Here is a 27,650-nt window from a genome sequence, read left to right on the forward strand (position 1 = left end):
CCTTTCCCTTTCCTGTAGAGTTGCTAAACTTAGAGTATATATCCAAGGATGGAATGACCCATAACTCTTACATTCATGAATCCCCCAGCCATAGCCTCCAAGAAGGTTATGCAGAGATGCCACTGCAGCGGCTTGTCAACAGCTCGAACAGGATAGTATTGAGAGGGAAGTGGGTAGGCACCTTCTCCCCAAAGGATTCTGAATCAAATGTTCTTTAACTCCTGGCCTCAGAGAATACATAACCAGAAATGGTTCAGACATAACTGGCTCTTCTGCACACAACCCTACTTTCAGCAAGAGGAAGTAACATATGGCATGTTGTCCAACAGGCTCTGATAATTCTTGAAGAAAGAGAGAGAAAATGGATTTTCAATCCAGTTGTCTAACGAACTTACCTAGCACTGCTGTGTCTAAAACCTCTTTCCACGTGCAACACTGGGTGACTGGTAAGTCTCTGGTGCCAGACAAACCAGGCACCTCTCCCAGATTGCCTTTTGTTAATAACTGGCAAAAACCCACCTGGTATTAGGACCACTGGCCAAAGACAATAATCATGCAAAGTGGGCAAAAGGCCCAAGTCTCTACTTGGAGATGCCTCAGAGGGTGTGTCTGAAGCACTGCAATCCGGTCCCTCCAGTAATCAGCTGAACAAATATTTGCCCCCAAAGAAAATCAAAGCAGAAGGGAATGAGAGGTCAGCACACAAACCAACAGGAACTATTTAATCATTTATCCCCCCAGGGAGTTCATTTACAGAATGACTTTCAAGTCTGGTCAGCCTTAGCTCAAGAGAGCCCTCCACCTTTACCTCCCCAAACCTCATCCCAGTCCACTGACCTCTACTGACTTTGACCTCTTTGCCTTTTACAAGAACTGGTAATGGGGATAGTTGATGAAGTTGCAAAGAAATGGGAAATAAGACAGAGGGTGGAGTTCCAGGGCAAACTCAGTCTAGCTCAGTGGTAAACTGAAGTGCCTGCCACGCCCTAAGCCCAGCCTAAGGATAATTGCATTCTTGACATTCCTGAGTCCCTGGTGCATGGCCCCTTCCACCTCAGCTCCTTCAATAGATGACTTATTTTCCCCAGCCTGCTAAATTTTGAGGTTTTCTGAGGGGACAGAATACCTCTCATAAGCCCTGCATCTGCCGTAGGCAGGGAGATAGCAAGGAAATAGGACTGAGTTCATTGTAGAAGACCAACAATTGCTTACAATGACCACCGGTGAAGAATCTCTCACCACCATCTCATCCTGACTTGGTGATGGGCAAGAGAATTCTCCCTCCCTGGGAAAGCAATAAGACATGACTCCTGGGCCCAGAAAGTACATCTGGGACCAATAACAACTACTACAGTAAACTTGGTGTCAGTCACTGTGCTCACAATAGCATCAAGATTTACAATGCCCTGCAAGGCAAGGAGGGCTTGCCACATCTTTTTCATGAAAGAAACTGAGGCTCTAGATAAACTGGTCTGTCCATGGTCACAGAGCTAGTAGTTAAGTGACGGCGCTGGGACTCACACCCAAGTCAGTTTGATTCCAAAGTCAGTCACTAAATCTCGATGTCCCACAGAGCCCCACAGACTGGGTTCTTGCTTTGCCTGCAAACAGTGTTCAGTGAAGAGGCTCCAGGGCCCTGGCCGGAAAGCAACAGGCAGAACAGCAGGAGCTCACCAACAGACCCCAGGCAATGAGGTACAAAGTCCAGGGCTTAATGCGTGACACAGCAAGAGATCCACGAACAGGCCAACCATGCAAAAGTTGCACACACTTTAGAGCAAATGAACATAAGGGTGCAGCATAAACACAACTGGCCCCTGCCCTAAAATCAGACAACTCTCAGACATCCAAGCCAATAGGAAATCCTGCCTGACCATGCTCTTTTCTGAGAATATCAGATATGCAAACCCTGAAATAAAGAGAACTTAATGTGGAAGAGGGAAGCCCAGGGAAGAATCGACATCCCTGGGGGAATAAGAATGGAAGAGCTTGTGGGTCACTGATACTTATCATTTTCTCCAGGCATTATACTCATCACCTTTTTACACAGTGAGCCATTATGTCAGGGTGAGGGGAACACTGGCTAACTTCCCACTCTCAAGGGTTTTGGGCCAAATTAACACACAGGCTGTTTTCCTCTGCTGAGAAACCGGAACACAAGTATCAAAGAGTGGGGTCATGAGGGTGACCAGAATGAAAGATGCCTGGTTCTTTAAGAACTAGGTCATCTGTATTTCAGAACAGCTAACCTCTATGGTGCAATGAGGCTAGTCACGTCTCCTTAAACATGTCCAATAATCACCCAACACAACAGAAAAAGATATGAGGAAAGGCTGTTGGGGGTCTCTCTGACCAGAGGTCGAGGAAAAGGGACACACAAGGGGTGTGGTCCTTACCCAGCCGCCGTTCTCCTGGATCCAAGGCTCTAGGTGGTCATTCAGGTAAGTAGCCATCCAAGTTGCAATCCGACTCACCAAAACCTGCATCTCCTTGTCTACGCTTTCCACGCACAGTGCCCCACCGAAGGAGAAAAAGGCCACAATGCGACCCCAGTTCACCCCATCCCGGAAGAGTTCATTCACTACCTGCTCAAAGCTCTGATATGCTGTCCCTGGGGTGATGTGGAGCTGGGATGTCAGGTCGCTGAATGCCCGCCGGTACCTCAGTTCAAACTCATCACCTGCTTCCCTCAGTGCTTGTTTCACTGCTGCCATGGGGATCACCTCCCGGGCATCCAAGCTGCTGCTGTGGCCAGTGGCTCCATTCACTGCGGGGCTGTCCGCCAGGTGCCAGGATGGGTTGCCATTGACGGCACTGGGGGGCTCCATCTCTGATTCAGTTCCTTCTGGGGCCTCAGTTCTGTTCTCTTCCACATCACTGAACTGACTCCAGCTGTATCCTTTCTGGGAAAGCTTGTAGGAGAGAAAGTCAACCACCAGCTCCCGGTTGCTCTGAGACATTTTTATAATAGGGATGGGCTCAACCAGTCCATTGTCCAAAATACCTGCTCACTCACTGAGTCTGGTCTCTGCTTAGTGCTTGTCTTCTAAGATCCAAAGCCAAGATAAGGTTCTGAAGGGAGAGAAAGAGCTTCAGGAAAAAAAAAGTTAATATGCATACAATTTAACCTACAACCCCTCCAGGTACGTTACACCTCCAGGTCTGAGAACTGGTTTCTTTGTGACTATTATGAAGGTGTGGGTCTAGCTTCCCAGAGACTTAAATGAAGTCAAATTAAAAGCACGAGTGGGCTCTGAATCATCACACCGACCTCTTTTACCCCAGCCACCCCATTTTCTCCTAAATATCTTCCTCGGAAAGTCATCCCCATGGGCAGTCTGCCCCCATTTCCACCCCCGCACCACCTACATTCAAATCTGTCTCAGGCGACGGCAGGCAGGTGCAGTCCCCAAAGATCTTTTGTATCATAGGTCGGGAGAGGAGGTGGCAGCCCGGATGCCGGTAACTCAACCGGCTTCGCGGCGGCTGGCAAATAAACCAGCTCCGGCTGGAGGGATCATGCGACCCGACAGGCTGGGAGCCCAGAAGGCGACACAGGAATTACGAAGCTCAGGAACCGGCCGCCTCGCTAGCTTCCTCCTCCATCGCCCAGAACGAGCCCAGCCCCCTCGCTCTTGCACGCTCCTTGGCTCTTCCTCCGCCTCCTACTGGGAGCCAGGAGAACTCTCCCAGAGGTGGCTGTGTGGGGCTTAGGTTTTCTTTTTGTTTTTTGTTTGTTTGTTTTTTTCTATTTAAGTACCCGCCCAGGGTGAGGCTTCTGAAACCCTGAAGGGACTTCTCAATGGGACTCAACGTTTCGATGAGGGATGGAGGGAAGGGGAAGGGGAAACTGCCTCGGATCTGCGGTCTGACTTCGGAAAGGCCATCCGCGGGCCTTTCCGGGAAGCTGAAGGGCGGGCACCCCTTAGAAACGCCGCTGGGATTCTTTGAATTCCCCAAAGGCCCTGGACGCGGCGGCGGTGGGGGGGGATTGCCGGGTCCTCCATTCCCCGCACGGACACAATGGCCGCCGGCGCCCTGCACAAAGACGGGGTGAGAGTGAGGCGCTGGGCCTCTCCTCCGATAAGGGAAAAGGGTCGAAGCCTGCTCGAGGGCACCCACAGCTGAGACCACGTTTTCCTGGGGCCAGGCCTGAGGCGGCTTCCTGGTGCCCCCGGGAGGGCTTGGGGGCCGGGGGCTGCACCTCTCCGGAGCCCGGGGTGGGTGGCCTGCGGCCTCACGGCTTCTCTGGCGCGCGGGGCCGGGTACCCGCCTGGCCACCGCCCTGTTGCTAGGCAACCGCTCTCCCTCAGGGGCGCCCCTTAGACCTTTCTGGAAGGAGGGGTCTCGCCCCCGGCGGCCCGCCCCGGCATAGCCAATAAGAGAGCCCAGTCGGCACGAAATCGGGACGGCGAGGGCTCCCATTGGGTGCAACGCCTGCCACACACAGAGGAGGCGGCGCGCTCACCTGCGAGCCCCGCGAGTCGTGGGGGGCCACATTCCCCCTTCGTCGGCCAGGTTGTTTCCAGACGCGAGGGCTCTTCGCGGCCGAGTTCCGCGCAGCAGACTCGGGCCGGCCTACCTGGCTGGTGGCTCGCGCTGTCTCTTCCGAACGAGTGGGCCTCAGTTTCCCCTGAAGAGACCGGGGGAACTTGCAAGCTCAGTCACTTCCGGTGCCGCGACAGCGCGCGCGAGCCCGAGACGCAAAGGGAGTGCGCGCCTTGAGGGCTGGCGTCAAGATCTGGGAGAGAGCGCCCCCTTCCGGTAGAGCTCGGAAATCCCGAGACGCAAAAATAACGTTTACATTAACATTTCCATCCATTCAGGCATTCATTCATTTAGTCAGTTTTATATCAGCTTATAGATCGAAAAAGCGTCGCGTTGTGGCCAAGAACGTTGTGTTTGGGGTTCCAATTCTGCCGGTTGGTCAACTTCCGTGCTTCACTTTACCTGTAAAAGGGATAAAAATCTCCCTCAGTAGTTGTGAGGAATAAAGGAGTTATTTGTAAAGTCCAAAGAACAGTTTATGGTCCATAGTATATGCTGTATAAATTCATTCATCAAATTGTTTGGGTTGCTGAAGATAGAGTTGAGAACAAGACAAGACATAGTCCCTGCTTTCATGGAGACTTAACCTTTGAGATGGAGAGAGACAGTAAACAACTAAGAAAATATACAAACAAGGTAAGTTCAAATTGTGACTAGTGCTATGAAGAAAGTAAATCAGGGTATTGTCATAAAGAGAGTGAAGGCACAGGTGCCACTTTAGATTGGGTGGCCAGGGAAGTAAGCCCTGCCCTCCCTGCCTTGTGAGAAAGAGAGAGGCATTTATTCAACAATTGTTTATGTAGGGTGGCCAGCGATGTCCTCTTTGAAGAGATGATATAGAACTCAAGACCTGACGTATAAGAAAATGCCAACCCACCAGAAGAGTCTAGAGAATATCTACCTAGGCAGAGGGCACAGCTTGCGCAAAATGTCGCGAGGCAGGAAGATCTTGACATGTTCCAGAAACTGAAGGAAAAGCAATGTTACTGGAAGATAGTGAGGGAGGGCAAATGTGGTGCAAAAGGAGGTTGGAAAGTTGCCCGTGGGAGTGAATTGGGCTTGAGAAAAAATATTGAAAAGTGTTTTATTTTGTGTGAACTTATTGATCAGAAAATAGGTTAATAAGAACACCAAATGTTAAAAACATACCAAAGAGTGTAGAATTAGAAAGTAAGTCCTTTTCCCACCCTGCTTTTCAGTTCCCAGTCCCCCTCACAGAGGTCATCATCACTCTTAAATCCCTTCATTTGTAGTCTTTCAGAGACGGTCGCTATATTCATAAGGAAATTTGTATGTACACAAAGGGTAGCTTTCTATAAATGCTTCTACATATTGCTTTTTTTACTGAGCTCTACATTTTGCATCTGCCTCAAATTTTTAAATGACCACACAACAAACTTATAAAGACATGCCATAATTTACTTGCCCGGTCCCCTATTTTGGAACACTTAGGTGGTTTCCAATCCTCTCCTATGACAAATAATACTGTAACTTATCCATTTGTTATTTTACATATGTGGGAGTTTATCTGTTAGGTAAATTCCTGGAAGTGGAATTATCGGTAAATGAGTATATGGATTTACTTTTGGTTTGTTTTAATGGATATTGGCAAAGCGTTCTCCATGGCAGTAGTACCAGTTTGTCCTCCCATCAATAAAAGTGTGAGAGTGCTTATTTCCTCACATCTTGAACTACACAAGGTATTATCAAACCTTTTTCTCCTTGCCAATTATATAGATGAAAACCAAGAGGCACTTTTATTTTTTATTTATTTTTTAGTAAGAGTGAAGTTGAGCAATTTTTCATATCAATGAGTCCTTTTTGGGGGGGTCTTGCTGTGGTAAATTCATTTCGTTTGCCCTTTTTTCAGCTGGTCTTTCTCTTGAACTTTTTTCCTCATGAATTTATAGGAATTTTTATCCTTTTCTATACATATAAGTTGTAAATATTTTCCAGTTTATTCTTTATTACCATGGAGTTTTTAAATTTTTTATGTATTTTATCAATCTTTTCCTTTGTGGTTTCTGGATTCTATGTTATTCTTAGGAAGACCTTTTCTAGTTCAATATTATAAAAATAATTGTTTTCTTCTAGCTTTTATATGGTTTTATATTTTAGATTTTAATTTTCATTCTGTTATAAATCCACTTTGGTGTAAGGTGTGAGGCAGGAATCCGAGAAATTTTTCCAAATAGCTACCCAGTATTACCATCTTTTTCCAACTCATTTGAAATGTCCCCATTATTATAATCTACATTCCCAAGTGTATTTGATTCAATTTTTGAACTTTCTATCATGTTTCATGGAAAGGTTTTAAACTAGGGAAGGACATGATCTGCTTTCATTTTTAAACACCTGTGGTGTCATGATTATTTCAATGTGAAAATTAACATTATGAAAGTCTACAATGTGTTTTGGGAGCCCAGCAGAGGGCATATCAATTCTGCCCAGAGACATGGGATTCATTGAACTGGCTCTTAAAAGGAGAATAGGATTTTGCCTAGGAGAGAAAAGAAGGGACATTTTAGTTGGAACATCCTGCATGAGAATAAGCATGGAGATTAAACGTGGGAGCCCATGATGTGTTCTAGAAATAAACTGGGATGGTTAAGAGGGATGTGGTGGTAGAGGAAACTGACTGTAAGTGTGTATCCAAGTGTGCAGGACACTAAATAGGCACTGGAGGAGCCAACCACACTTTTTAAACAGGCTAGGCAGAGGTTTATATTTTGGAAAGGTAAACAGAGTCTTTTGGAAAAGGAACTTTGCAATATTAATGAAGAGCCTTGAAAACAGCTTTTGAAAGATCATTGATAAATGATGTTTGACTGGAATCTAAAGTAGTGAATGCAGCTAAATATTTATCTTTAACATAGATGTTTATGCGAAGTTACTTATAACATAGGAGAGAAAAATTAAAACTGAGAAGTTCAATAAACAGGATGATGTTTTATTGGAGTTAAATCCACACATTAAAATTGTAATTGAGGAATATGTAATGATGTGGGAAAATGCTCAAAACATAACACTTTGTAAAAAATAGGTTACAAAACTATACTGAGAATTATTGTAATTTATAAAAAAATGTATATTACATGCAAAATACAGAAGAAGGAATTATAGCAGAATGCAAAAAGGTGGTTATTGCTGGGTAGTAAGATTATGGATGATTTTATTTTATTTTTTATATTTTTCTGTATTATCTAAACATGACTATATTTTTAAAATTGGAAAACAGTGTTTTAAAAACTTGTTTGCTGAGATTTAGGTGATGAGAAAATGCTTATGGTATAATGTTAAGTGGAAATAAAAGTATACAAAAGTAGATGTGTGACATGATCTCAATTCTAAATAATGTTATGCATAGGAAAAAGAGTGGAAAATCAATATGATAAAGACAAAATAAAAATGGAGAACCCCCTTGCACAGATGCTAAAGAGAAACAGAACCAGAGTGGTCATTAAACTGAAAAGATGCTCTACCTCACTAGGGAAAATGCAAATTAAAACCTCAGTGAGATGCCATCTCATACCTCTAGAATGGCAAAACTAGAACTTCTGATCAAATCAAGGGTGGTTGGAGAATGTGAAATAACTTTAGAGAAAAAATTTATTGTTACCTAGTCAAGTTGAAGATATCCATGATCTATGACCCAACGATTCTATTATTTGATATATGCCCCGAAATAACTCTTGTATATGTGCAAAAACACAAGTATAAGAATGTTACAGCCTTACTACTTGGAATAGCAAAAATTGGGAAACTACCCTACTGTCCATTATAACAAAATGATTCAATAAATTACTATTTGTTCATACACAGTAATAGGATACGGTGAGAAAATAAGTGAACTTAGCTACACAGAGTATGAAAGATCTCGGAAATGTATTGCATGAAAAAAATTGCAAAAAATAATGCAGTCCGATTTCATTTTTTTATAGTTTGAAAACAGGCAAAACTAAGCAACATCTGTTGAGGATTTGTGGTAGCAGCCTTTTCCGAGATGGCCCCCAAAGAGCCCTGCCTGCTGGTATTCATGCCCTTGTGTAATCGCCTCCCACATTGTTACCAGAGTTGTGTATGACTGATAACAAATGGCAGAGATGATGATCTGTCACTTCCAAGACTAGGTTATACCTCTGTCTGTCTGTCTGTCTGCTCTCTCATCACTCACTGTGCAGGTAGCCAGCTGCCAGTCTTGTGAGCAGCCCTATGTAGTGGCCCCCGTGTGGTGAGGATATGAAGATTCCCAGCAGTCAAGTGAGGATCCTACCTCACTCTAGCCTTCAGATGCCAACAGCTGACAGTTTGACTACAATCTTATTTGAGACCCTGAGCCAGAAACTGTATTAAGCTGGATTATTAAGCTGGATTCCTGACCCTTAAAAACTGTATGAGGTAATAAATGTTTATAAATTTAAGCTGCTAAATTTGGGGTCAATCTGTTCTGCAGCAATAGATAGCTAATACAGGGATATATGCGTACATGGGAAATTATAAAGACATGTTGTTATGTTATTATATAATAACGTTATGTCTCATGTTATTATAAAAGAATAATAAACATGAAATTCAAGATAGTCATTATACACCAATAGGGGAGCATACAGGATAAACCAAGGAACAGGATACAATTGGGAGTTTGAAAGGTTGTGGAAATGTTCTTATTAAATTAAATTGTACATATGTACACAGAATTTGTCGCCTTGTTATTCTTTTTATATATTTGTGTGTGTATTTTTATATATGTACTACTCAATATCTAATACAATAAATTTTTTAAAAAGAGGAAGGAAATATACTAAAATGTTAATAGCGGAGATGTAGCCTCTAAAGGCTAGGTTATAGTTATTTTTTCTTTATTTATTATTTCCAATATTTTCAAGTATTACAAATAAGGCATTACTTTTAAAATAAGAAATAGATAATGTATAAACAAACAAATATATAAAAATATAAAAGTACTTATATATGTGCATGTATAAATATAGCTATATATGAGGGCTAATGTTTGCATTAAAAGATCTCTAAAAGATACCCACTCATCTTCTAACACTTATTTTAAACTGAGGAGTGGGCTTTGGTGATGGCATGTCGTGGGAGGATTAAGGTATTTTCACTTTTTACTTCATATATGTTTATGAACCCAAATGGATCTGGCTGCAAATCTTAACTGTGCTGTGTGGTCTTGAGCTTCAGTTTTTTTTAACCCATTTCCCTTTTGCCCTGAAAATACTTGCTGGCCGTGCTTGCGGCTGCAGCATTTACCCTGAGATAACTCATGGATTACATTCCTAACCTTACCCCTAAAGTTTGCCATACATCTCCCATACTTTTCAGAGAATTATATCAAAACAGGTCTGGTGCAGTTGAGACAGCTCATTTGAACAGAAAACAGATGCTGGATGATCTGAAAAAAAGGGTCGCAAAGGGGACAACTGTAGCCAGATTCCATGGTGAACTTATGGCACTGAAATGGTGCAACAGAAGGTGACAATGTTGTCAACATTCCACAATGATACTGTGATTGAAGTAGACAATAGAAATGAGAAGACTGAGAAGCCATGTGTCACTGAGGATTATAACGAGAACGTGGGAGCAGTGGGCTCGGCTGATCAGACGCTTTCTTCTTATCCAACAGTGTGCAAAAGGCACAAGTTTTGATATAAGAAATTCTTTCGCCATCATCTAAACATTACAGTGCTGAACTCCTACATCCTATTCAAGAAGGACAATCTTGAGCACATGATCAGCCATGTAAACTTCAGGCTAACATTGAAAGAATGCTGGAAAAGCATTATGAGTCAGGGCAGCAATGTATTTGAGGTTGTCCATGCTCTGATGATGTCACACCTCTTCACCTGTCTGGAAGACATTTCCCCAAGAGCATACCACCAAACATCAGGGAAACGAAATCCAACTGGTCGCTGCAAAGTTTGCTGCTCGCACAGGGACAAGGATGGCGAGAAGATCTGGAGAGAAACGTGATATTTTTGTGCAGAATATAATGTTCTGCTTTGTGTTGTTCTGTGCCTTGCAATTTACCACACACACACACACACACACACAAAGTTATTAAATACTGATCATCATATACATTTCTGTTACATTAGGATTAGAGACAAGTTCTGTTCAGAAATAACTCCAAAGAACAGTTTTTATATTTTATTTTCGAATTGAAAACCAGTCAGATTTGCTTTAGCCTCAAAGAGCATGTTTATGTAAAATTAAATTAATGCTGGTCGCGAGCTGCGCTTTTTTTTTTTCCTAAACGAGAAATAGGTTAAAATCTGGAAATCAGAAATACTAGCGCTTACCTGGTAAGGGTGTTGCAATGATTAAATGAAGTAGTACAGCACCTACCATATACTCTGACGCTATCATAAACATGTACTATTTTGCAATTTAAAAATACTTTTTAAATAGAAAAATCTGAAATATTAAAGAACCTTGACCTAGGCAATAAGTCAGTGACCACTGCAAATGCAGAGTGTGGAATTTCAAGGGATTTCCTCCTTCCTACTCTCAAAAGAAGACAAAGGCACCACTTGAGCCTGCCTACCACTGATCTTACATGAGCTTATTGAAAAGAAACCCCTGTATCAATAGTCTCTCTCCATCCCCCAAACCCCCATCCCCTGGCAACCACCAATCTGCTTTCTGTCTCTGTGGATTTGTCTATTCTGGAAATTTCATATAAATGGAATCACATAATAACTGTCATTTTGAGTCTGCCTTCTTTTACTTAGTATAATATTTTAGGTTCATCTATGTTGCCATATGAATTGGTATTTCATTTGTTTTATTATAGAATATTATTCCATTGTATGGATTTACCACATTTTATTTATCCATTCATCAGCTAGTGGGCACTTGGGTTGTTTCCTGTAGTCTATTACTTTTAATCACAGTGTGCTAAAGTCTTTGTAATCTTTCCCCACAAATAGATTCCACGTCAGCCACAAAAGAAGAGACTAGGAAACACGCTCAGAGCTCTCTTTGCTTGGTTGATGGCAACTGTGGGAGACAGAGTGGTGCCCCCTTCCCCAGGGATTCTTTTAATGGCTGTCACCATTGGCTTACACCAGCAACCTTCTACAGGGACCCAGCTCTCTACAGGGGAGTGTCCTTGGGTCATCACAGTCACCTCACCTGGAAGTATCTGATGGTTACATTGCCACCCAGAGCCAGTGACCAGCTGGCATCTGTTCTTTATGAAGTAGAAGGCCTCCATGGAGCTAGAAGGCAGGTCCAGAGTTCTGGCCTGGTGACCACTGATTAGATGGTAGAGGGAGTGACAGACACAGTGTGAAGGAGTGGATTTGGAAGGGGCAGGAGTAGAAGTTGATTCTTTCTCTCTCACTTTTTAAAAATAGAGCTTGAAGAGCCCAAATAACTTTCTACCCCACTGGCTTCTCCTCCTCTCTGCAGACATCTCTCCCCTACCAGACTTCCATTATAAAAAACAAGAAATTTAAATTACACAAATAATACATGGCTACATTCTTTTTTAAAAAAATTAAAAGATACAGCTCAAATTATTTATCCTTTCTGTCCACTAGTTCAATTTAGTTCCTCCCCTCTAAAGTTCCCACACTCATCATTTTCTTTGAGTTCTTCCAAACCTTTCTCTCCATGTATACACCCATGTTTAGGACAGTGTAGGGCAGTGGTTAACAGTTTGACCTCTAGAGCTGGCCTCCTTGGGCTCAAATCCTGGCTGAGTCACAGATAAACTGTGTGACCTTGACAAAGTCGCCTAACCTCTCTGAGCCTAAATTTTCTTAATCTATAAAATAGAAATGATAACATTATCTACCTCATAGAGTTACTGTTAAGATGAAATGAGTTAACGTGTGTAAAGTACTTCAAACAGTGCCTGGCATACGATAAGTGCTATATGTTATTACTTATATATACCCATAGGAGTATTGTTTTGCATATTTTTTAAAAGACATAATGGTTTCATAATGTATTTTCATCGATCAGCAATTTGTTTTTTAACTCAAAAATGTGTCTCAAAGATATCTCTCTGTCAGTTCAGATCTACTGAACTCTTTAAACGGATGCTTAATATTCCATTCTATAGATGATTTATTGAAATACCCTCCTACATGGACATTTAGGTGGTTTCCAATTTCTCACAACTATAATGCAACAACCTACTAATTGATTTCCTTATTTCTACTCTCATTCCCCTTCCCTCTGTTTCAGCACAGAGCCAGAGTTATTTTATTAAAAGCAAAGAGTAAATCAATGCTTAAAACCCTCCCAGGACCCCTGCTGTAGTTTTCCCATATGGATTCTAAAACATGCCTGTGATGGTCCTGCTTTTGCACTTGCTGTTCCTTGTATCTGTTCCTCAGTTATCTGCATGGCTCACTCCTTCATCTTTTTCAGATCTTTGCCCAAATGTCCTTGAACTACTACCCTATTGAAAATTGCAACCCCCTTTTATGTAAATAGGGCAAAACAGTGATAGCTGAAATTGTGGATGGAATGGATCAGATGTGTCTGTGCTGCTTTCCAGCTCTAAAATTCTGCTTTGGTGATTTCAGATCTCAGTCTCTCTCATTCATGAAGAACGGGAACTTGAGACTCAGCCTAGAATGTAATCAATGCAGAAGGAACGACAGGAGAGGAATCGCTTGGACCAGGCTCACCTCTTGTTAATTTGGAAGGACTTGGGAGGTTCTTGCATACATCTTGGCCTCCTGGCATTGCTTCATTCACTCACTCGCTGACTCACTGAGAACCTTCTGCCTGGACACAACACAGATCTGATGCCCTCTCCCTCCTAATATAAAGCAAGCTATCTCTACTTCCACCCCCACCATGGGCCTGGCTACTGTGTGGCCCTGAACATGCCTGAAGCTCTGGTGGTGTGTTTGCTGAAAGTAGGCAGCAGTAACCCAGGCAAACTCTGCTCTCTATTTGTTCACCCCACCTCTCCCTCATTTTTTTGCCATCTACCATTTGGGGCCTGGAGAGCAAATGGCTTTGCATTTATCACCTTCTAATACACTACATCATTTATTTATTCACCTTATTTAGTGTCCGTCTTCTTCACTAGAATGTCAGCTCCTTGAGGACATTTTGTCTGTCTTTTCACTGCCATCTCCTCCTACTACTCAGTGACTGACACAGAGTAGGCTCTCAGTAATTGCTACAGTGACTATGCCTTTGTGTAAGTGGATGGGTATGTCTCTTGGAACTAAACTTAGAAATAGAAATCTTAGGTCGCAGGGCATACATATTTGACTCTTTAATAGCTGTTGTTAAGTTGCCCTCTAAAGCAGCCTGAGTCCATTTACTCTCCCACCTGCTGAATTACTTTACAAATCTTTGATACTATCAAATTTTTAATTTTGGTCAATCCGATAGGTGAAGAATGATACCTCCTTGTTGAAATTTCCCATACCACTAGTGAGGCCAAGCACCTTTTCATGTCTTTATTGGCCAGTTTTGTTTCTTCTTTTAAGAATTGTTTATTTTCTCCATTTTTTACCTATTAAATCTTTTTTGTCCTTTTCTCACTTATTCATAGGAGATTTTTGTTCTTTTACATTCTGTGTTCTAATCCTTTGTCATATGTGTTGGGAAGAATTCACCCCAAAATCTTTGTTTTCTTTTTGTCAACAGAATTTAAAATTTTTGATTTGGTCAGTGTTTTCCCTTTAGTTTTTCCCTATGTCTTACTTAAAAATTTCCTACTCCAACAATATAAACATATGCTTTTAAAACTTAAAACTTTTTAATTTTTAAATATATTTAGGGTTTAATTCATTTGAAACTTGTTTTTGTAACTGGTATGGGATGGGATAAAAATCTAACACAATATTTTTCCCAAACGGAAAGCAAATGTCCTAACATCTTTATTTGTCTATGTCCATCTGATTTGAAATTTTACTCAGCATTTACTAAATTCTGATATACATGGCGTCTGCTTCTGTAAATACAGATAAATTAGCTCTATTAGCTTAGCTCCCTCACAGGCTACTAACGTCTTGCTGTATTGGTTCCTAATGGGCCACAGACTGGTACGGGTCCACGGACTGGTAGACCTGTCCATGACTTGGGGTTCGGGGACCCCTGCTGTAGTTTTCCCATATGGATTTTGCTGATTGAATGCCCACGGAGTCAATTAACCACACTTCAAAAATTACTGTAGTTTCATTATATGTTAATGTTTATAGATCTGGTATGGCAATTCTCCCTTATTATTTTTTAAAATTCAGATGCCACTTCTTGTGCTTTTTTTCTTCTATATATATCTTAGAACCACCTTGGCAAGTTCCATAACAAAACCTGTTGGGATTTTCATTGGAATTGCCTTGAGTTTTTAATATGAAGAACTAACATCTTGAAAATATTGGATCTTCCCATCCATTCATAAGGTGCATCCATCTCGTTTAATTATTTTTAGAGTTATTTAACTAAGTGTTAGTTTTTAATTTTCCCATAAGGTCTTAGGCTTATTTTTTTAAATCTTTGTAGCTTTTGTTTATTATGATCCTTTTGTTCTCGTCCTTGTTACTGATGATACATAAGCCCAGACATTCCAAATTCAAATCCCATCTCCTCCACTTAAGTGATTTTAGACAAGTTTACTCAATTACTGAGTCTTTGTTTTCTCTTCTACAATACGAAGATAACATCAGCGACGTAGTAGTAGTAATTAAAACGGAAGGACGACGCACCCATTGAAGCGCGGCTTTTAAAGCAATATCAGGGCGTGGACTGGATAAAGAATTTGAGACACTCCTTCAGGGCCGAGAAGTTGAGGGTGAGTCTACGTTGCCTGCAGAGGACTCCATATTAAAAAGAAGTGAGTTCCTATGAATATTCAGGCACAAGCACAACTACAGGAAGAATAATAAACAAATAAAGAATTTTCTTCCGTGAAAGTTTTGCGGAGATCCAGGATGAGCGGTGTTCTGTTCTGTTATCAATCGATCCCCCCATCTCTTCAGTTGGTCCCACCTTTCTCAAATAGTCTGAAGGCAAGCATCCTGGACTTTGTAGTAAATTCCTAATTAGAATTGTTCCAATGGGCCCACGCAGTCGCCTGAAACTACATTTCCCAGGAGCCCCCGAGAGGCTTGTTTGCTGTTCCTCATCCTGACTTCCGGCGTCCTGCGCTCTCTAGAGCCAATAAGGACGCTGGGATTGCCGATTCTCGGCACTCTGATTGGTTCATTCGACTGGAGAGCCTGGGTTCAAATTTTCAACGGTACTGAATGAATCCCTCGGCGGCTCTTGCGGGTGCTCCGTTGTTATACCCGAGACGAGGTGAGCTATGGGGAGAAAAGGGGAGCCGCTGGGTTGCGGGGTTCTCTCCTCCCTGACTTTTGAACGACTGGAGGTCGCCTCCAAGCCCCCAGCGCTGTCCATGTCGATAGGCCCTAGCTTCTGAGGCTTTTGTTGAGGGGCGCAGTCCTGGCTGGGTGGAGTGGGAAGCCGAGCGTCTGGCTACCCTTCTCTTTGTTACAGGATTTCCCCGGGAAGTCTGTTGGGACCGAATTTAGGCAGCTGTGTCTGGAAGTAGAGGTGGAGATCAGCCGCGGGAAATGGGGAAGAAGGAGTTGCGAGAGACTGTAGGCTAATAGTAACGGTAACAAGTATTGCTATTAGCAAGAACACATGAAATAAGCATTTACTGGGCTAAGCACTCTGCGTGCGTTTTCTCGTTTAATTGCGCAGCAAGCGTTATAGCCCACATTATAGAGCAGGAAACTAAGGCCCACAATCTAGATAAGTTTCTTCGAGAACTGGGAGAAACAGTAGTCCCGCCCTCAAGAAATGTAGCATTTCGTGGAGGGAAACAGATGTCACAACCAACTACATTTCTAAACTATTGTGGAAGATAGAAAGGCAGATGAGGTGGTTTGAGAACATAATTGAGGGAGAGTTTAATTCCACTTGAAGTTGTCTTTCTATTAGGGATTTTATATTCTGTTTTACCCATATCTGCCCAGCCCTCCCCCTTTGTATAAAATAACTAGGTATTATCCCATTCTAATTTCTTGTCCTAGAACAGTGGGCCCCAACCTTTTTGGCATAAGGAACGGGTGCTTTTATGAGAATCTAATGCCTGATGATCTGAGGTGGAGCTGAGGCAGTGACGCTAGCACTGGGGAGCAGCTGCAAATACAGATGAAGCTTCCCTCCCTCTTCTGCTGCTCACCTCCTGCTGTGTGGCTAGGTTCCTAACAGGCCATGGACTAGTACCAGTCTAGAACATGTAGATTGGAAAAGAAAGAAGTGTGAATTAGGCTACAATATTGTAGGATTGTTTTGCCCCTCTTTTCTTTATGTATGGTTTCTTTTTCTCACATTTTTCTAGTAGTTAAGTACCAAGGACTTCCCCCAAATCAGACCTATATAGGACAAGACAGCATCTGAGTGCTCTACTGATTTTGCCTTAAGGCAATTGCTTGGTGTACTCCCAGATTCAGCCTTACCTTGTCTTGATATCCTATGGCTTTTTATTTACTACTATAATAAGGATATCCTTGTGGTGTGGCCTCAGTGTATCACACCCCCTGTCAAGTTTTTTGGAGTAGCACTGTTGGGTGTGTCAGCTCAGTATTAAGCTCTCACTCTTGGGATCAAAATTTATTGTGGCTCCCCACTCATTTAGCTAGTTAATTGACCTTTGAGTGTATACTGTGTGCTCAGGTTGGTTTTAGATACTGTGGGTGTACAGGTGTATGATGTACTCAGGGTTTTCTGGTATGCTTGAGGACAAAAGACTGATTCAAATTGACAAAACAATCAGAATAAGATAAGACAGCATCTGAGTGCCCTACTGTTTTGTATTTTAAGTGTCCTGGCAATTTAGAGATGAGGGGAGCTCAGTGAGGCTTAAAATAGACAAGAGCGGCTTTGTGAAGCAGGTGAGACATACACTGGCTCTTGATAAGCAGAGTTTGGTGAGACAAGAACTAGAACAGTCTTAGTGCGTAGAAATCACCCACTTAATATCTGTTGAATTGGATAGGCAGGAGGGCATTATCTAAATTGACTACAAAACTGCAGGTATGAAAAACTGGATGTTTTTAGCTAGGTTGGCAAATTTGTTTAAACTTTCAAATCATATAAATAAAATAGGGTTATTTTGGCCAGCCTCATGCTTAAGTCTGTGTATTCTAACCTTAATAAAGTTAATTTATCCTACAGTTGCAATTAAACTTCTCCAGAAGACGAGATTATGTGGAAAGTTCTTTCATTTCTTGTTTACATACCAGGAGAGGTTCAGAGTTCTTCGAGATCTCCTGTTTTTTCTTCAGCCTTTCCTGGGTCACTTCCCGAATTATTTTTGAATTCCTGGGAAAGAAAAGAGAAAGAGAGATTTAAATGCCCTTTGGCGTACTTAATATTCTTTGCCATGGGTCAAGGTCGGAAGCAGAATTGACTACAGGGAGATTGAACAGCCCAAGCAATTCTGCGAATAGATCTGTGTGTGACAGGGACATAGAGATCAGCAGCCCAAGGTACTTTGTGAAAAAGCTATGGATAACTGGGAGGGGTTCCATTTTTGTGTGTTTGCATAGAGAAACTTGATTAGAGGGAGACTAAATATTAGTGAGAAAGGTATAAAACTGTATGTAGGAGCTTACTTTAGAAAATTTTTTTAAATGTTATTTCTACTTTATAAAATAAAAAAGGTAGAAAAAGTTTTTTCATATTTTAAGTATGCCTATTTGTCCTGTTTGAATAGGATGGAAGTGCACACTACCACCCCTTGGTGTCAGTGTTTATAAATTGCACATATTGGAAAGTTTGCTTTAAAGTGGGAATAGGTAATATCAAAGACACCAGGAGACAGCAAATGTACACTGAAAAATTTAAAAGAACACTTTACACTGTTGAACAACTGTCTGTTAAGTTTGGCATTTGGTGGGTGTGTGTGAGGGAATCCATGCTATTTAGACTTTAGCTCTCAGAGCACTCTTTGGTTTTGAGAGTGGATATCCCTGGTCTTATAGCTCCTTCCTTTTCTCTGTTAACCTTTTTTACTACAGAGAATTTGAACCTGTTTCATCACCTTTCTGCTTCTTCCAGGTTCTTGATAAGAAGTACTTCAAGATTTCAGAAGAGAAGTGAAAGAGTATGTTGCAACTGTGATTGGACTGACAGATTAAACCCCAGGTAAGGTTGTGTTCACAGTGAGTTAACATTAAAAAGGAATAAGGGGAATATTAATATATTAGCTTCAAAAATGTTTAAATAAGTTTAACATATCTTAAAGTAACGTGTTTTGGAAGAAAATTTGTTTAATATTAGAAAAGCAAAAGAAAACAATATAACCCATTATCCATCCCACTTCTCATATAAATTATGGCTGACATTTTGATAGATATCTTTTCATTGTTTTTCTCTGCCTATATTTGGTTCTAAAGCACCATGCACAAAAACCTTCATTATTTTTTCTTAATAATTATGAACTTTTTTTATGCCTTTCTGCATAAAATACTATGCAGTATTCCATTATATGGTTCTACTGTAATATTTTACCCAGTGAATCATTGGTCAAAAAGAATGCATATTTTTTAAGACTTTGGTATATAACACCAAATTGCCTCATAGGAAAATTATGCTGATTTACATACTAACAGTGTATAATTCACATGAGCATATTTTAAAAATATGTGATACATTCGTATTGTGCAAAAATCAAAATAATATAAAAAGATTTATAGTAGTTAAAAATCTTCCAACCCTGTCACTATCTACCTCACTCCCTGCCATCCACAGGTAATCACTTTTTTAGGTGTGTATGTCTCTACTTCCCAAATCTTTTGAAGGATACGAATCACTACAAGACTGAGTGATTGAGATTTGATGAGGGTTGTAACCTGCAGCTCCACTGTTAACCGTTATAAACTCTTTTAGTTTCTTACTATTGGAACATCAGAACACTTTGATATTCTACAAAGATTTCCTCTTAGTATTCTACAAAAATCTACAAAAATTCTACAAAAACATTTGGCCCAGAGGTAAATGGCATTATTGATTTCTATCCAGGTCCCATTAGTTGTGTAAGAGTGGATTATGGTTTATAGAGTCTGGATAAATTAAATAAAGCAGAACTGAGTTTGTTATTCTTCAGAGAGAGTGATATGAAACTTACAAATTTGAGAGAGAAGTGATAAAAAATATATTTGCTTGAAGTTTCTGGACAGTGATGAATTAGAACAAGTGTCCATGTATCCTGTGCTGACTTCTGAGTGCTTGGACGGTGAAAGATTGTCATTGGATTTTAAATTGACCCAATTTTGGAAGCTTCTTAGATCTGTTTCTGTAAACAGATCCGATTTCAACATAGAAGTTAGCGAACATAAATGTGGAAACACAAAGTCCATTAACTTCCTTCAGACTTAGTTTGTGACTTTGATTAATAGTTAAAATTGCACACTGGATTATGTTGCCATTTACTGCCTCCTGCTGACCTCCTTTGTTCAAAAAAAAATGTAAGTGTTTTCTCCCTCGGTAAGATGAAAATAACTCAACTCTATTTAACTTGTGGTACTGTAATAAGATCTCTTATCTCCTGTGAAAGTGGTAGAGGTTGTCTCTGGGGAAATGGCACTGCTTGGGATGGGACCAGCTTAACAAACTATACTTCTAATGAAGTCTTGACTTGCTCTGTTTAGTCTATTACATTACCAATTGTTTAACTCATGATTTTTCCTCCAATAGAAATAGGCAGGATAGCTCACAAGCTGTCTAGTGTTAACTCGTGATTTTTCCTCTAGTAGAAATAGGTAGGACACAGCTTGAAAGCTGAATAGTGAGGTGCCCAGTTGAGAACATCTATCACACTAGTCTTTGTTTTTTTTAGGAGCTGCTAGTCTACCAGTTCAGGCTTGCTTAGAATGCATCCTTTTGCCACTTCCCCCCACTCCCTCTGAACCTGCACCTTTTGATTTATAGAGCTCGTCAAAGGCTAGTTATTTTTGGTTTGAGAGTGAAGAGAGGAGGCAATGGAGGTTCATTTCAGATGACTGTAGAAACAGGTTACATTGCTCCTTTTTTAATTAAATTTATTGGGGTGACATTGGTTAATAAAATTTATAGGTTTCAAGTATACAATTCCATAATATGTCATATGTATATTGCATTGTGTCTTCACCACCCAAAGTCAGATTTCCTTCTGTCACCATATATTTAACTCCCTTTACCCTTATCCACCTCTCCCTACTGCCCCACTCTGGTTACCACTAAACTGTTGTCTGTGTCTATGAGTTTTTGTCTTGTTTTTTTTTTTTTTTTGTTTTGTTTTCAGGTTTGTATTCCAAATATAAGTGAAATCATATGTTTTTTTGCAGTTTTCCTCAATTGCGTACTTTTCCTCTTTTTGTTTGGCCTTTCCATTTATCTCTTCCCCTAGAACAAGTCAAAATTCATGCTTAGCCTGTAGAACTCCACATGTCTATGTCTTTTAGGTATCGCTTCCATCAGTAAACCTGCTCTGACCCTTCTTCACTTTGTTCCCCTTCTCTGCACTTCCATAGTGTATTCTTAGTTGCCCTTGGTTTATTACCCATTACAGCAAGGATCACCCTGTATCATAATTGTATTCTCCGTTCAACTGTGAGTTTCTTAAGGGAAGGGATTATGTATATCCTTTCAGTCTTTGTTTTTTGGAGACCAAAAAAAAAGCTATATGATATGATGGATGGTACTTAATAGGCAGTTTTCAAAAAGAACCTACCTAGTTCATAACAGATGGGAGAGAATTTTCCATCATGTCTATTGTGGGATTATTGGTCAGAAAGAGCTATTTTTTAACTTATAATGAATGTGTCTAGATTTGCAAGAGTCTGAAGCTATTGTGGATTCAGATAATTTTGAAATGTGATGCTGATTCTCTTGCCTGGCAGCTTAATTTGTTTGGGGGAATGTGGTTGACGCATGTGCTTTTTTTTTCAGTGAGACCTGTTGACAGAAATTCAATCTTGATTAAGGGGTGCAGGAAGGCATCCAGTTCCCACCGTGCATGAGGCTCTCTCAGTTAAACAGTTGACTTTGGCCCTGGCTGGCTCCATTTTCCACTAAGCCTTGAGCTCTTTCGTTTTTGAAGGTTTTACATCCTAATATTATTTATGGGAGAGGCAGTGGGGGTGAAACTGGCATAATCCCATAGTTACTTTTGGCTTTGTTCATGTGCTTATGCTGTCATCTTTTATTAAGGAGAATCAGACTTCTCAATGGATATGTATTTATTTATTTGTTGTGGGGAGGGGACACAGGGATGGTTGCCTTAGTTGGCCATAGTACACCAAAAGATAGCTCAAAAGAAGCTTTTTAAAAAAGAGTTCATGCTAAAAAGAGTATTGAGATTTAAAAATTTCACCTAAATAAAGATCAGGTGTATTTAGCTTTCCTGGTATATTTAGAATAGGGCTTTTAATCTGTCAGAGTGTTCTTTATGATTTGTCAGTGATGCTTAGTTTTTGTATAGAGCAGAGTTTATTTTTTGTCTAACTGGCAAGATTTGGTTACCTACTTCATTTTTGAAGGAATATTTGTAGAAAACCCTATATATTATATTGACCTCTGGTCTTAAAACTCAACACTACTGCACTAGTTGGTGATCTCGGAGTAGCTTAACTTCTCTGAGTCTGTTTCCTTATTTGTAAAATAGTGATGATGATATCTACCTTCTGTGTTGTTTATTTCACTTAAATGAGATGATTTATGTGAAGTGCCTGGTAAGGTACTTGGCCTGTAGCAGACAGTGTTTGGAAGTTATTATTACCTATAAATGGTTTTGTCTCTTGTTCCTTGATATTTGATATTGATCTATACAAATGTTTATTTTAAAATAAATAAGAGAGGCAATGTATGGTGCAGTGGATAAGGGCCCTTTAGGGGCTCACTGGGTTCAAATCCTGGCTCTGCTACTTGTTAGCTGTGTTACCATGAACAAATAAATCTCTCAGTGCCTCTACTTCTGTAAAATGAAGGTAATAACAGTACCTACTTCATAGGGTTATTATGAGGATTTAGTGAGTTAATACATGTAAAACATTGCCATCAGTACCTGGCATGTCATTAAGTACTTAGTAATTAGTAGTTATTATTTTTAACTCTTTTCCCAAGTTTATGTACTTTTTTTTATTAAGTCAGTTCCTTGGAACATTTTATTTTTATACAGAAAAATTAAAAAAGAGAATGTGTAACATTTGGATATGTGAAGTTAGAAGCCAATTTATAAAACATGTAAATATGAAGCAATATTTCCAATAATCGAGAGGTTTAATAATTATTGCTGTATTTAAAAATATTTTTAAAAATTCCAGAAAGCCCAGTGACTTCTGGACTGTAAACACAGATTTTGGGGGAAATAAATACTACTTAACTAGTTCTTTAAACTAGAAATGTATGCATTTGTATAATAAAACATATTCAAAGAGTAGAAAAGTTCATATAGTGACCCAGAAGTCCCAGCTCTCTTCTCAGTCTGAAATACTGTTAACACTTTTGTGTCTCCTTCTGCAATAGTCTTATGTCTCTACAAGGGTATATATTACCCTTTTCCTCTTTTTAACATGAATGTAAGCACACCCTTCTGCATTTTGCTTTTCTTATTTGATAGCTCTTGGAGCTCATTCTGTACATATAATCACATATGTAAAGTTATCTAATTTTAAAGTTACTATTTCATTATACATTTGTGCCATAATTTTTTCAACCAATCTCCTATTGGTGGACTTTGGGTTTTTAGTTTTTTGACTTTTATGAATAATTCTACAGTGAACTTCCTTATACTTACATATGTATAATTCTACAGTGAACTTCCTTATATTTACATATCTAGAAGATAAATTTCTATGTTTGGCAAAATTTCTCAAAAAGAAAAAAGCAAATTGCACTCCAAAGAGGCTAGCCGTGTAGCTCCATAATTTAAAAAAGAGAAAAGAGTGTGAGGGGTTAAATTTGAATACTTTCCAGGTGGTTTTCAGCAACATTCTTTGATGGAATCCTGGTTTTTAGGAGGCTAAGTGGGGTTGCTGCAAATGACATTCCTGCCTCTTTCCTCCCCCAGCTTTAGTTGTCTTCATTACATTCCTGCCTGGGAAGTGTTCCCAGTGACCTGGGTTAGGCATTAAGATCATGGGAATCCAAGATTTTCCCATGTCTTCCAGCATATTTGTTCACAAAAACAGGAAAACTTCCTCTTAGCAGAAGGGGAATTTTAGTCACTGTCAGTCACTGGGGAATCTTCATTAAGGGTCCTTTGAATAGAAATTTGGTCAAAGAGAGGAAAGGTATCATCAGTAGGTCAAAAGACAGTGATAAAATCTATGATAGTGTATGTCATAGCATTTGAAATATCTTCTTTTTGTTTATGGGAAGAAAGGTAGAGTGACTTGCCCCTTGCCACATACATCTAGTAAATGGCCAGAGACAGGGCTAGAATTCTGTACTTCTGTGTTCGTTGGGATTGTTTTTGGCTATAAGTGACAAAATGTAACTATAATGGCTTATACAAAAAGAATATTAGTGTCTGGACTTAGATGATTGCTGACATTTGATCATTACTGATCAGTAGCTCAGTGAGTCAGGGTCAATGTCTGTTATACTCTTGGCCATCCACTCATGTGTACACAATGGCTGCTATAGCTCTAGCCATTACATCTGCCTTCAAGACAAGAAGAGTGAAGGAAAAGGGCAGGAACAAGGACTGTAGCTATCTATATCAGGAAAGGTCTCCTATGCATCCCTCAGCAGATTCTACTGCCTTTTCATTGGCCAGAACTGTCCTGTGGCTGCTCCAGGTTTGGAAGGTGGCAATCAAGGAGGTGACTTCCATTAGAGTGTGCTTCCTACTTTTTTTTTTAATAACAAAATATGTCAAGTTTTATTCATGGATTCGTGTCTACATTGACAGTTAAAAACACAAATGGCCTCTTCTCAAATGTATCATGAGAAGATTACAATAGATTAAGATGAATTAAAATCATGTAGATACATAAAAATAAAATGCCATATGGCATTGTTAAACTGGGTTACTTCTGTGTAGCTGCTCAATGTCCAAGGGCACAAACTTCTAGATTTCACAGATGAAAGGTTGGGTGAAATTCTTTGGAAGGGAGTAATTGTGTGGTCCATAAAAAAGTGTCAACTAGTGTTCTTTGAAGTGTGCATAGCCACATATCACACAGTACTTGTCTCGTACCAAGAACCATTGTTGAGAAGGTGGGGGTACAACAAAGATACTGCTTAATTCAATGTTGTTAGGTGCAACATAGGAGCTGGGAACCATACACTTCAAATGAAGTTCAGCAGGAATTGATTCTTAAGTATATAGGTAAGCCAGGACTAAGTGAGAGTTCGATCAGAGAAAAGCTGTTACAATTCTACAGAGACTAACAGGATAATCAAATTCAAGTTCATCTAGTCACACTTGAATTGCCTGACAGCCAGTCCCCAGAAATAATTCGTCAGGGCCTCCCGATTCATCTTGATAAAATAGTGCTCTTTTAGCTTTATCATGAAAATTAAAATGACTGCATTCCACCAAGACTGAGAAAGAACTGTAGCGGCAGCTCCTTGAGCCTCTTCATTTGCTGGAGGGAGAGAGGTCCATGTCTTTACTAGGGCACCCATTCTAGGTACTAAGTTCCCTAATACCTGGTGTCCTTGAAAAGCTTGAACTCTTTCAAAATAGATCCCAATGGCAGTGTGCTACACAGTAGCAGATGTTTAATAAATACGGGAAGAATAAAGTGACTCTTTCTGGATCCAAGAACTAATAAAGAATTGGGGCTGAAAATTATGTTTGGGTCAGTGCTCTGTAGACTACATTACCTTGGGAGATCAGAGTGTTATGCATGACCTGGACCTCTCCTGAGATTTAGAGTTATCTTTCCAAGTAGCTGCTAGGTACCCAAGTGGATACTTGATATAGTCCTCTCAAAAGGTGACAGGTGCTATATAGAACCCCTGATTTTAGCCCCTTCTGTTTGTTTTCTCTCCATCTCAGTCAATAATGCCACAGTCCATCTAACTTCCAAGCCAAGAGACACTAGGATTTACTCTCAATTCCTTCTTTTCCTTCATACCTGTATCCAGTCTTGCACTGAATCTTCTCACTGTTACCTTCAAGATTTATTTCATGTCTATTCACTTATCCGTGATCAATACCCTGGCCCAAACTACCACTGTGTCTCTCCTGGACTTCCTCAATAGCTTGTTAATAAGCACCCTGCTTCCAGTTTTGTTTTCTGTCTAGGGCAGTTGGCTCTTGCCCAGAACACATCCAAATCAAAGGAACGGATAGAAGCAGAAGGTCTTTATTATGCTAGGTCTTGGCCTAAGAGCTCCTTAGGCAGCAGGAAGTTAACTGCTTCCTACTGTTTTTGATGATGAAAAATATTTAACTGTGGCTTGATTTAAGCCATGTTAATCTATAATTCTCTTTATGCTTTTAGTTCATACTATATAACTTAAATATTATATGCCATCTTATTTATTGAGTGTGATAGGACTTTAGCTACAGTCTAGATTTGAAATTCCTTTGTGTCTGAGACTAGATCTACTTTTTGTATGAGACTTGGTGTCTCATCCTTGAATATTAGTGAAAAAGAGTTTAGATGTCATCAAGCCCACATCTTATGGCTCTTGGTAAGTATATAATATGAGTGGACCGCTAACAAATAGCTTATTAAGTTAAATTGAATACTGAAAGTAGAAAAGGGGAGAGTGAAAAATTTAGAATGGAGATAATAAAGAGTCTTCTATTCAGGGCAAAAGACTATGGGGGCAGGATCTACTTGGAAAAAAATATAGTACTATTTTCAATGAAAACAGAAACCTGAACTACATTAGCATGCTTTTCTAACTCACAGAGTTAGAAGGCAAAATGATGTGGAAAGAACATTGTACTAAAGTCAGGAGCCTCAGTCTAGGTCTCCTTCTGCCTTTATATAACGGCAGTGTTGCACAAGTCATTTAATCTCTCTTAGCTTCAGCTTCTAGGATGGGGATAATAATTGCTGCTTTACAGGATTGTTGAGAGCATTAGAAATAGTACGTATTTAGTACTTCATGGTGCCTGGCACATGTAAGTACCTTTGGTAATTGTTTTTACCATAGTCATTTGTATTATTATTGTGTGGTCTTGGAGGAACCCTTTTTTGCATTAATTAAACCTTATCTATAAACTGCAAATGTTAGATGTTATCTAAGATTCTGCTTCCCAATTCTAAACTGTCATATATCTACATTAAGTACCTCAGCTGGGACATTGTTAAAAAGATTTCTGTGGAGTTATTAAGGTATCTGTGAGTGCAGTGAGTTCATAGGAGACCGTGGGAAGATGAAGTTTTCTGGTGTGTAGATTTATGTCACTATGTAAACCAAATAAATACATATCAGAACAAATGTTTCTGAGGCACTGAAGTACCTTCTGAATTATCCAAGGCCACTGAGAGAAGCTAATGAAATGCTGGCTAAACCAAGAGCAGCAACGAGGTTGGATATAACTTACCTTATGATTTCTCTCAAAGAGTATAGGTATAGTGTTATAATATAGAGAAAGTCAGCACTGAGGGCTGTCAGTACCCAGAACTGGTGACAGTTTGGGGCATGGCACACCTCTCTGGTAATGTCAATGGGAATTTACTCTTCTGAGGAACATTTTCACAGTATATATCAAGAGCCAGCAATTCCATCTTTAAGAATTTATCTTAAGAATTATGGACGTGTACCGAAATTCAGCTCCAAGGATATTCTTCTAGTAGTATCTTTAAAGTGAAAGTATTGGATAAAGCCTAAAAAATAGAGATAAGTAAATCATCGTACAGCCATCAAATAATAGTATATCATTATCTGTTGGCATGGAAAATGCTCACAATATGTGAAGCAGATGCAAAATGTCAATGATCCCATTTTTAAAAAAGATTTATATATATCAATATATATGGAATAGTGTGGCACTGTAGTTTTTTTTAATAAAAGCTTTTTTGTGATCTAATTTTTTATAATCATAATTATAAAATAGGGCTTAAGAAAGATACTTAATTCAACAAATGTGTATGCAAGTGATTACTGGTATCTACTTCTAAGATAAAGAATACTTTAAGTAC

At 40.0% G+C, this 27,650-nt stretch overlaps 2 protein-coding genes and 1 long non-coding RNA gene across 14 annotated transcripts in view; 2 read left to right on the plus strand and 1 right to left on the minus strand.

The window, feature by feature from the left end:
• The window catches only part of BCL2L1 (BCL2 like 1), a 42,585-nt gene extending 37,835 nt beyond the window's left edge, over nucleotides 1–4,750 (minus strand). Inside the window, exons 1-2 of one of the 9 annotated variants that reach the window (XM_039864023.1) lie at nucleotides 4,583–4,750; nucleotides 2,397–3,090 (exon numbers count right to left, since the gene is read on the minus strand). In XM_039864023.1, the coding sequence (XP_039719957.1) occupies nucleotides 2,397–2,960 (564 nt within the window). In that variant the 5' untranslated portion in view covers nucleotides 2,961–3,090; nucleotides 4,583–4,750. Of the gene's footprint in view, nucleotides 1–2,396; nucleotides 3,091–3,369; nucleotides 3,967–4,468 lie in introns of those variants that run through there. The other 8 variants (XM_039864024.1, XM_039864022.1, XM_039864021.1 and 5 more) reach the window with 8 other exon arrangements.
• A 21-nt stretch (nucleotides 4,751–4,771) lies between these two features.
• LOC120603519 (uncharacterized) lies at nucleotides 4,772–10,611 on the plus strand. Its single transcript, XR_005653033.1, has 3 exons — nucleotides 4,772–5,184; nucleotides 8,730–8,946; nucleotides 9,889–10,611. It is a non-coding gene; the product is annotated as an uncharacterized LOC120603519 (long non-coding RNA).
• A 5,099-nt stretch (nucleotides 10,612–15,710) lies between these two features.
• TPX2 (TPX2 microtubule nucleation factor) overlaps nucleotides 15,711–27,650 on the plus strand; it is a 50,470-nt gene continuing 38,530 nt past the window's right edge. For 2 of the 4 annotated variants that reach the window (XM_039864018.1, XM_039864017.1), the window contains exons 1-2: nucleotides 15,711–15,840; nucleotides 18,616–18,702. The gene's annotated coding sequence lies outside the window, so the exon portion shown is untranslated. The remainder of the gene's footprint in view (nucleotides 15,841–18,615; nucleotides 18,703–27,650) is intronic. The other 2 variants (XM_039864013.1, XM_039864015.1) reach the window with 1 other exon arrangement.

This window comes from Pteropus medius, unplaced genomic scaffold (genome assembly GCF_902729225.1).
Source record: "Pteropus medius unplaced genomic scaffold, Ma_sr-lr_union100, whole genome shotgun sequence".
Taxonomy (NCBI): domain Eukaryota; kingdom Metazoa; phylum Chordata; class Mammalia; order Chiroptera; family Pteropodidae; genus Pteropus; species Pteropus medius.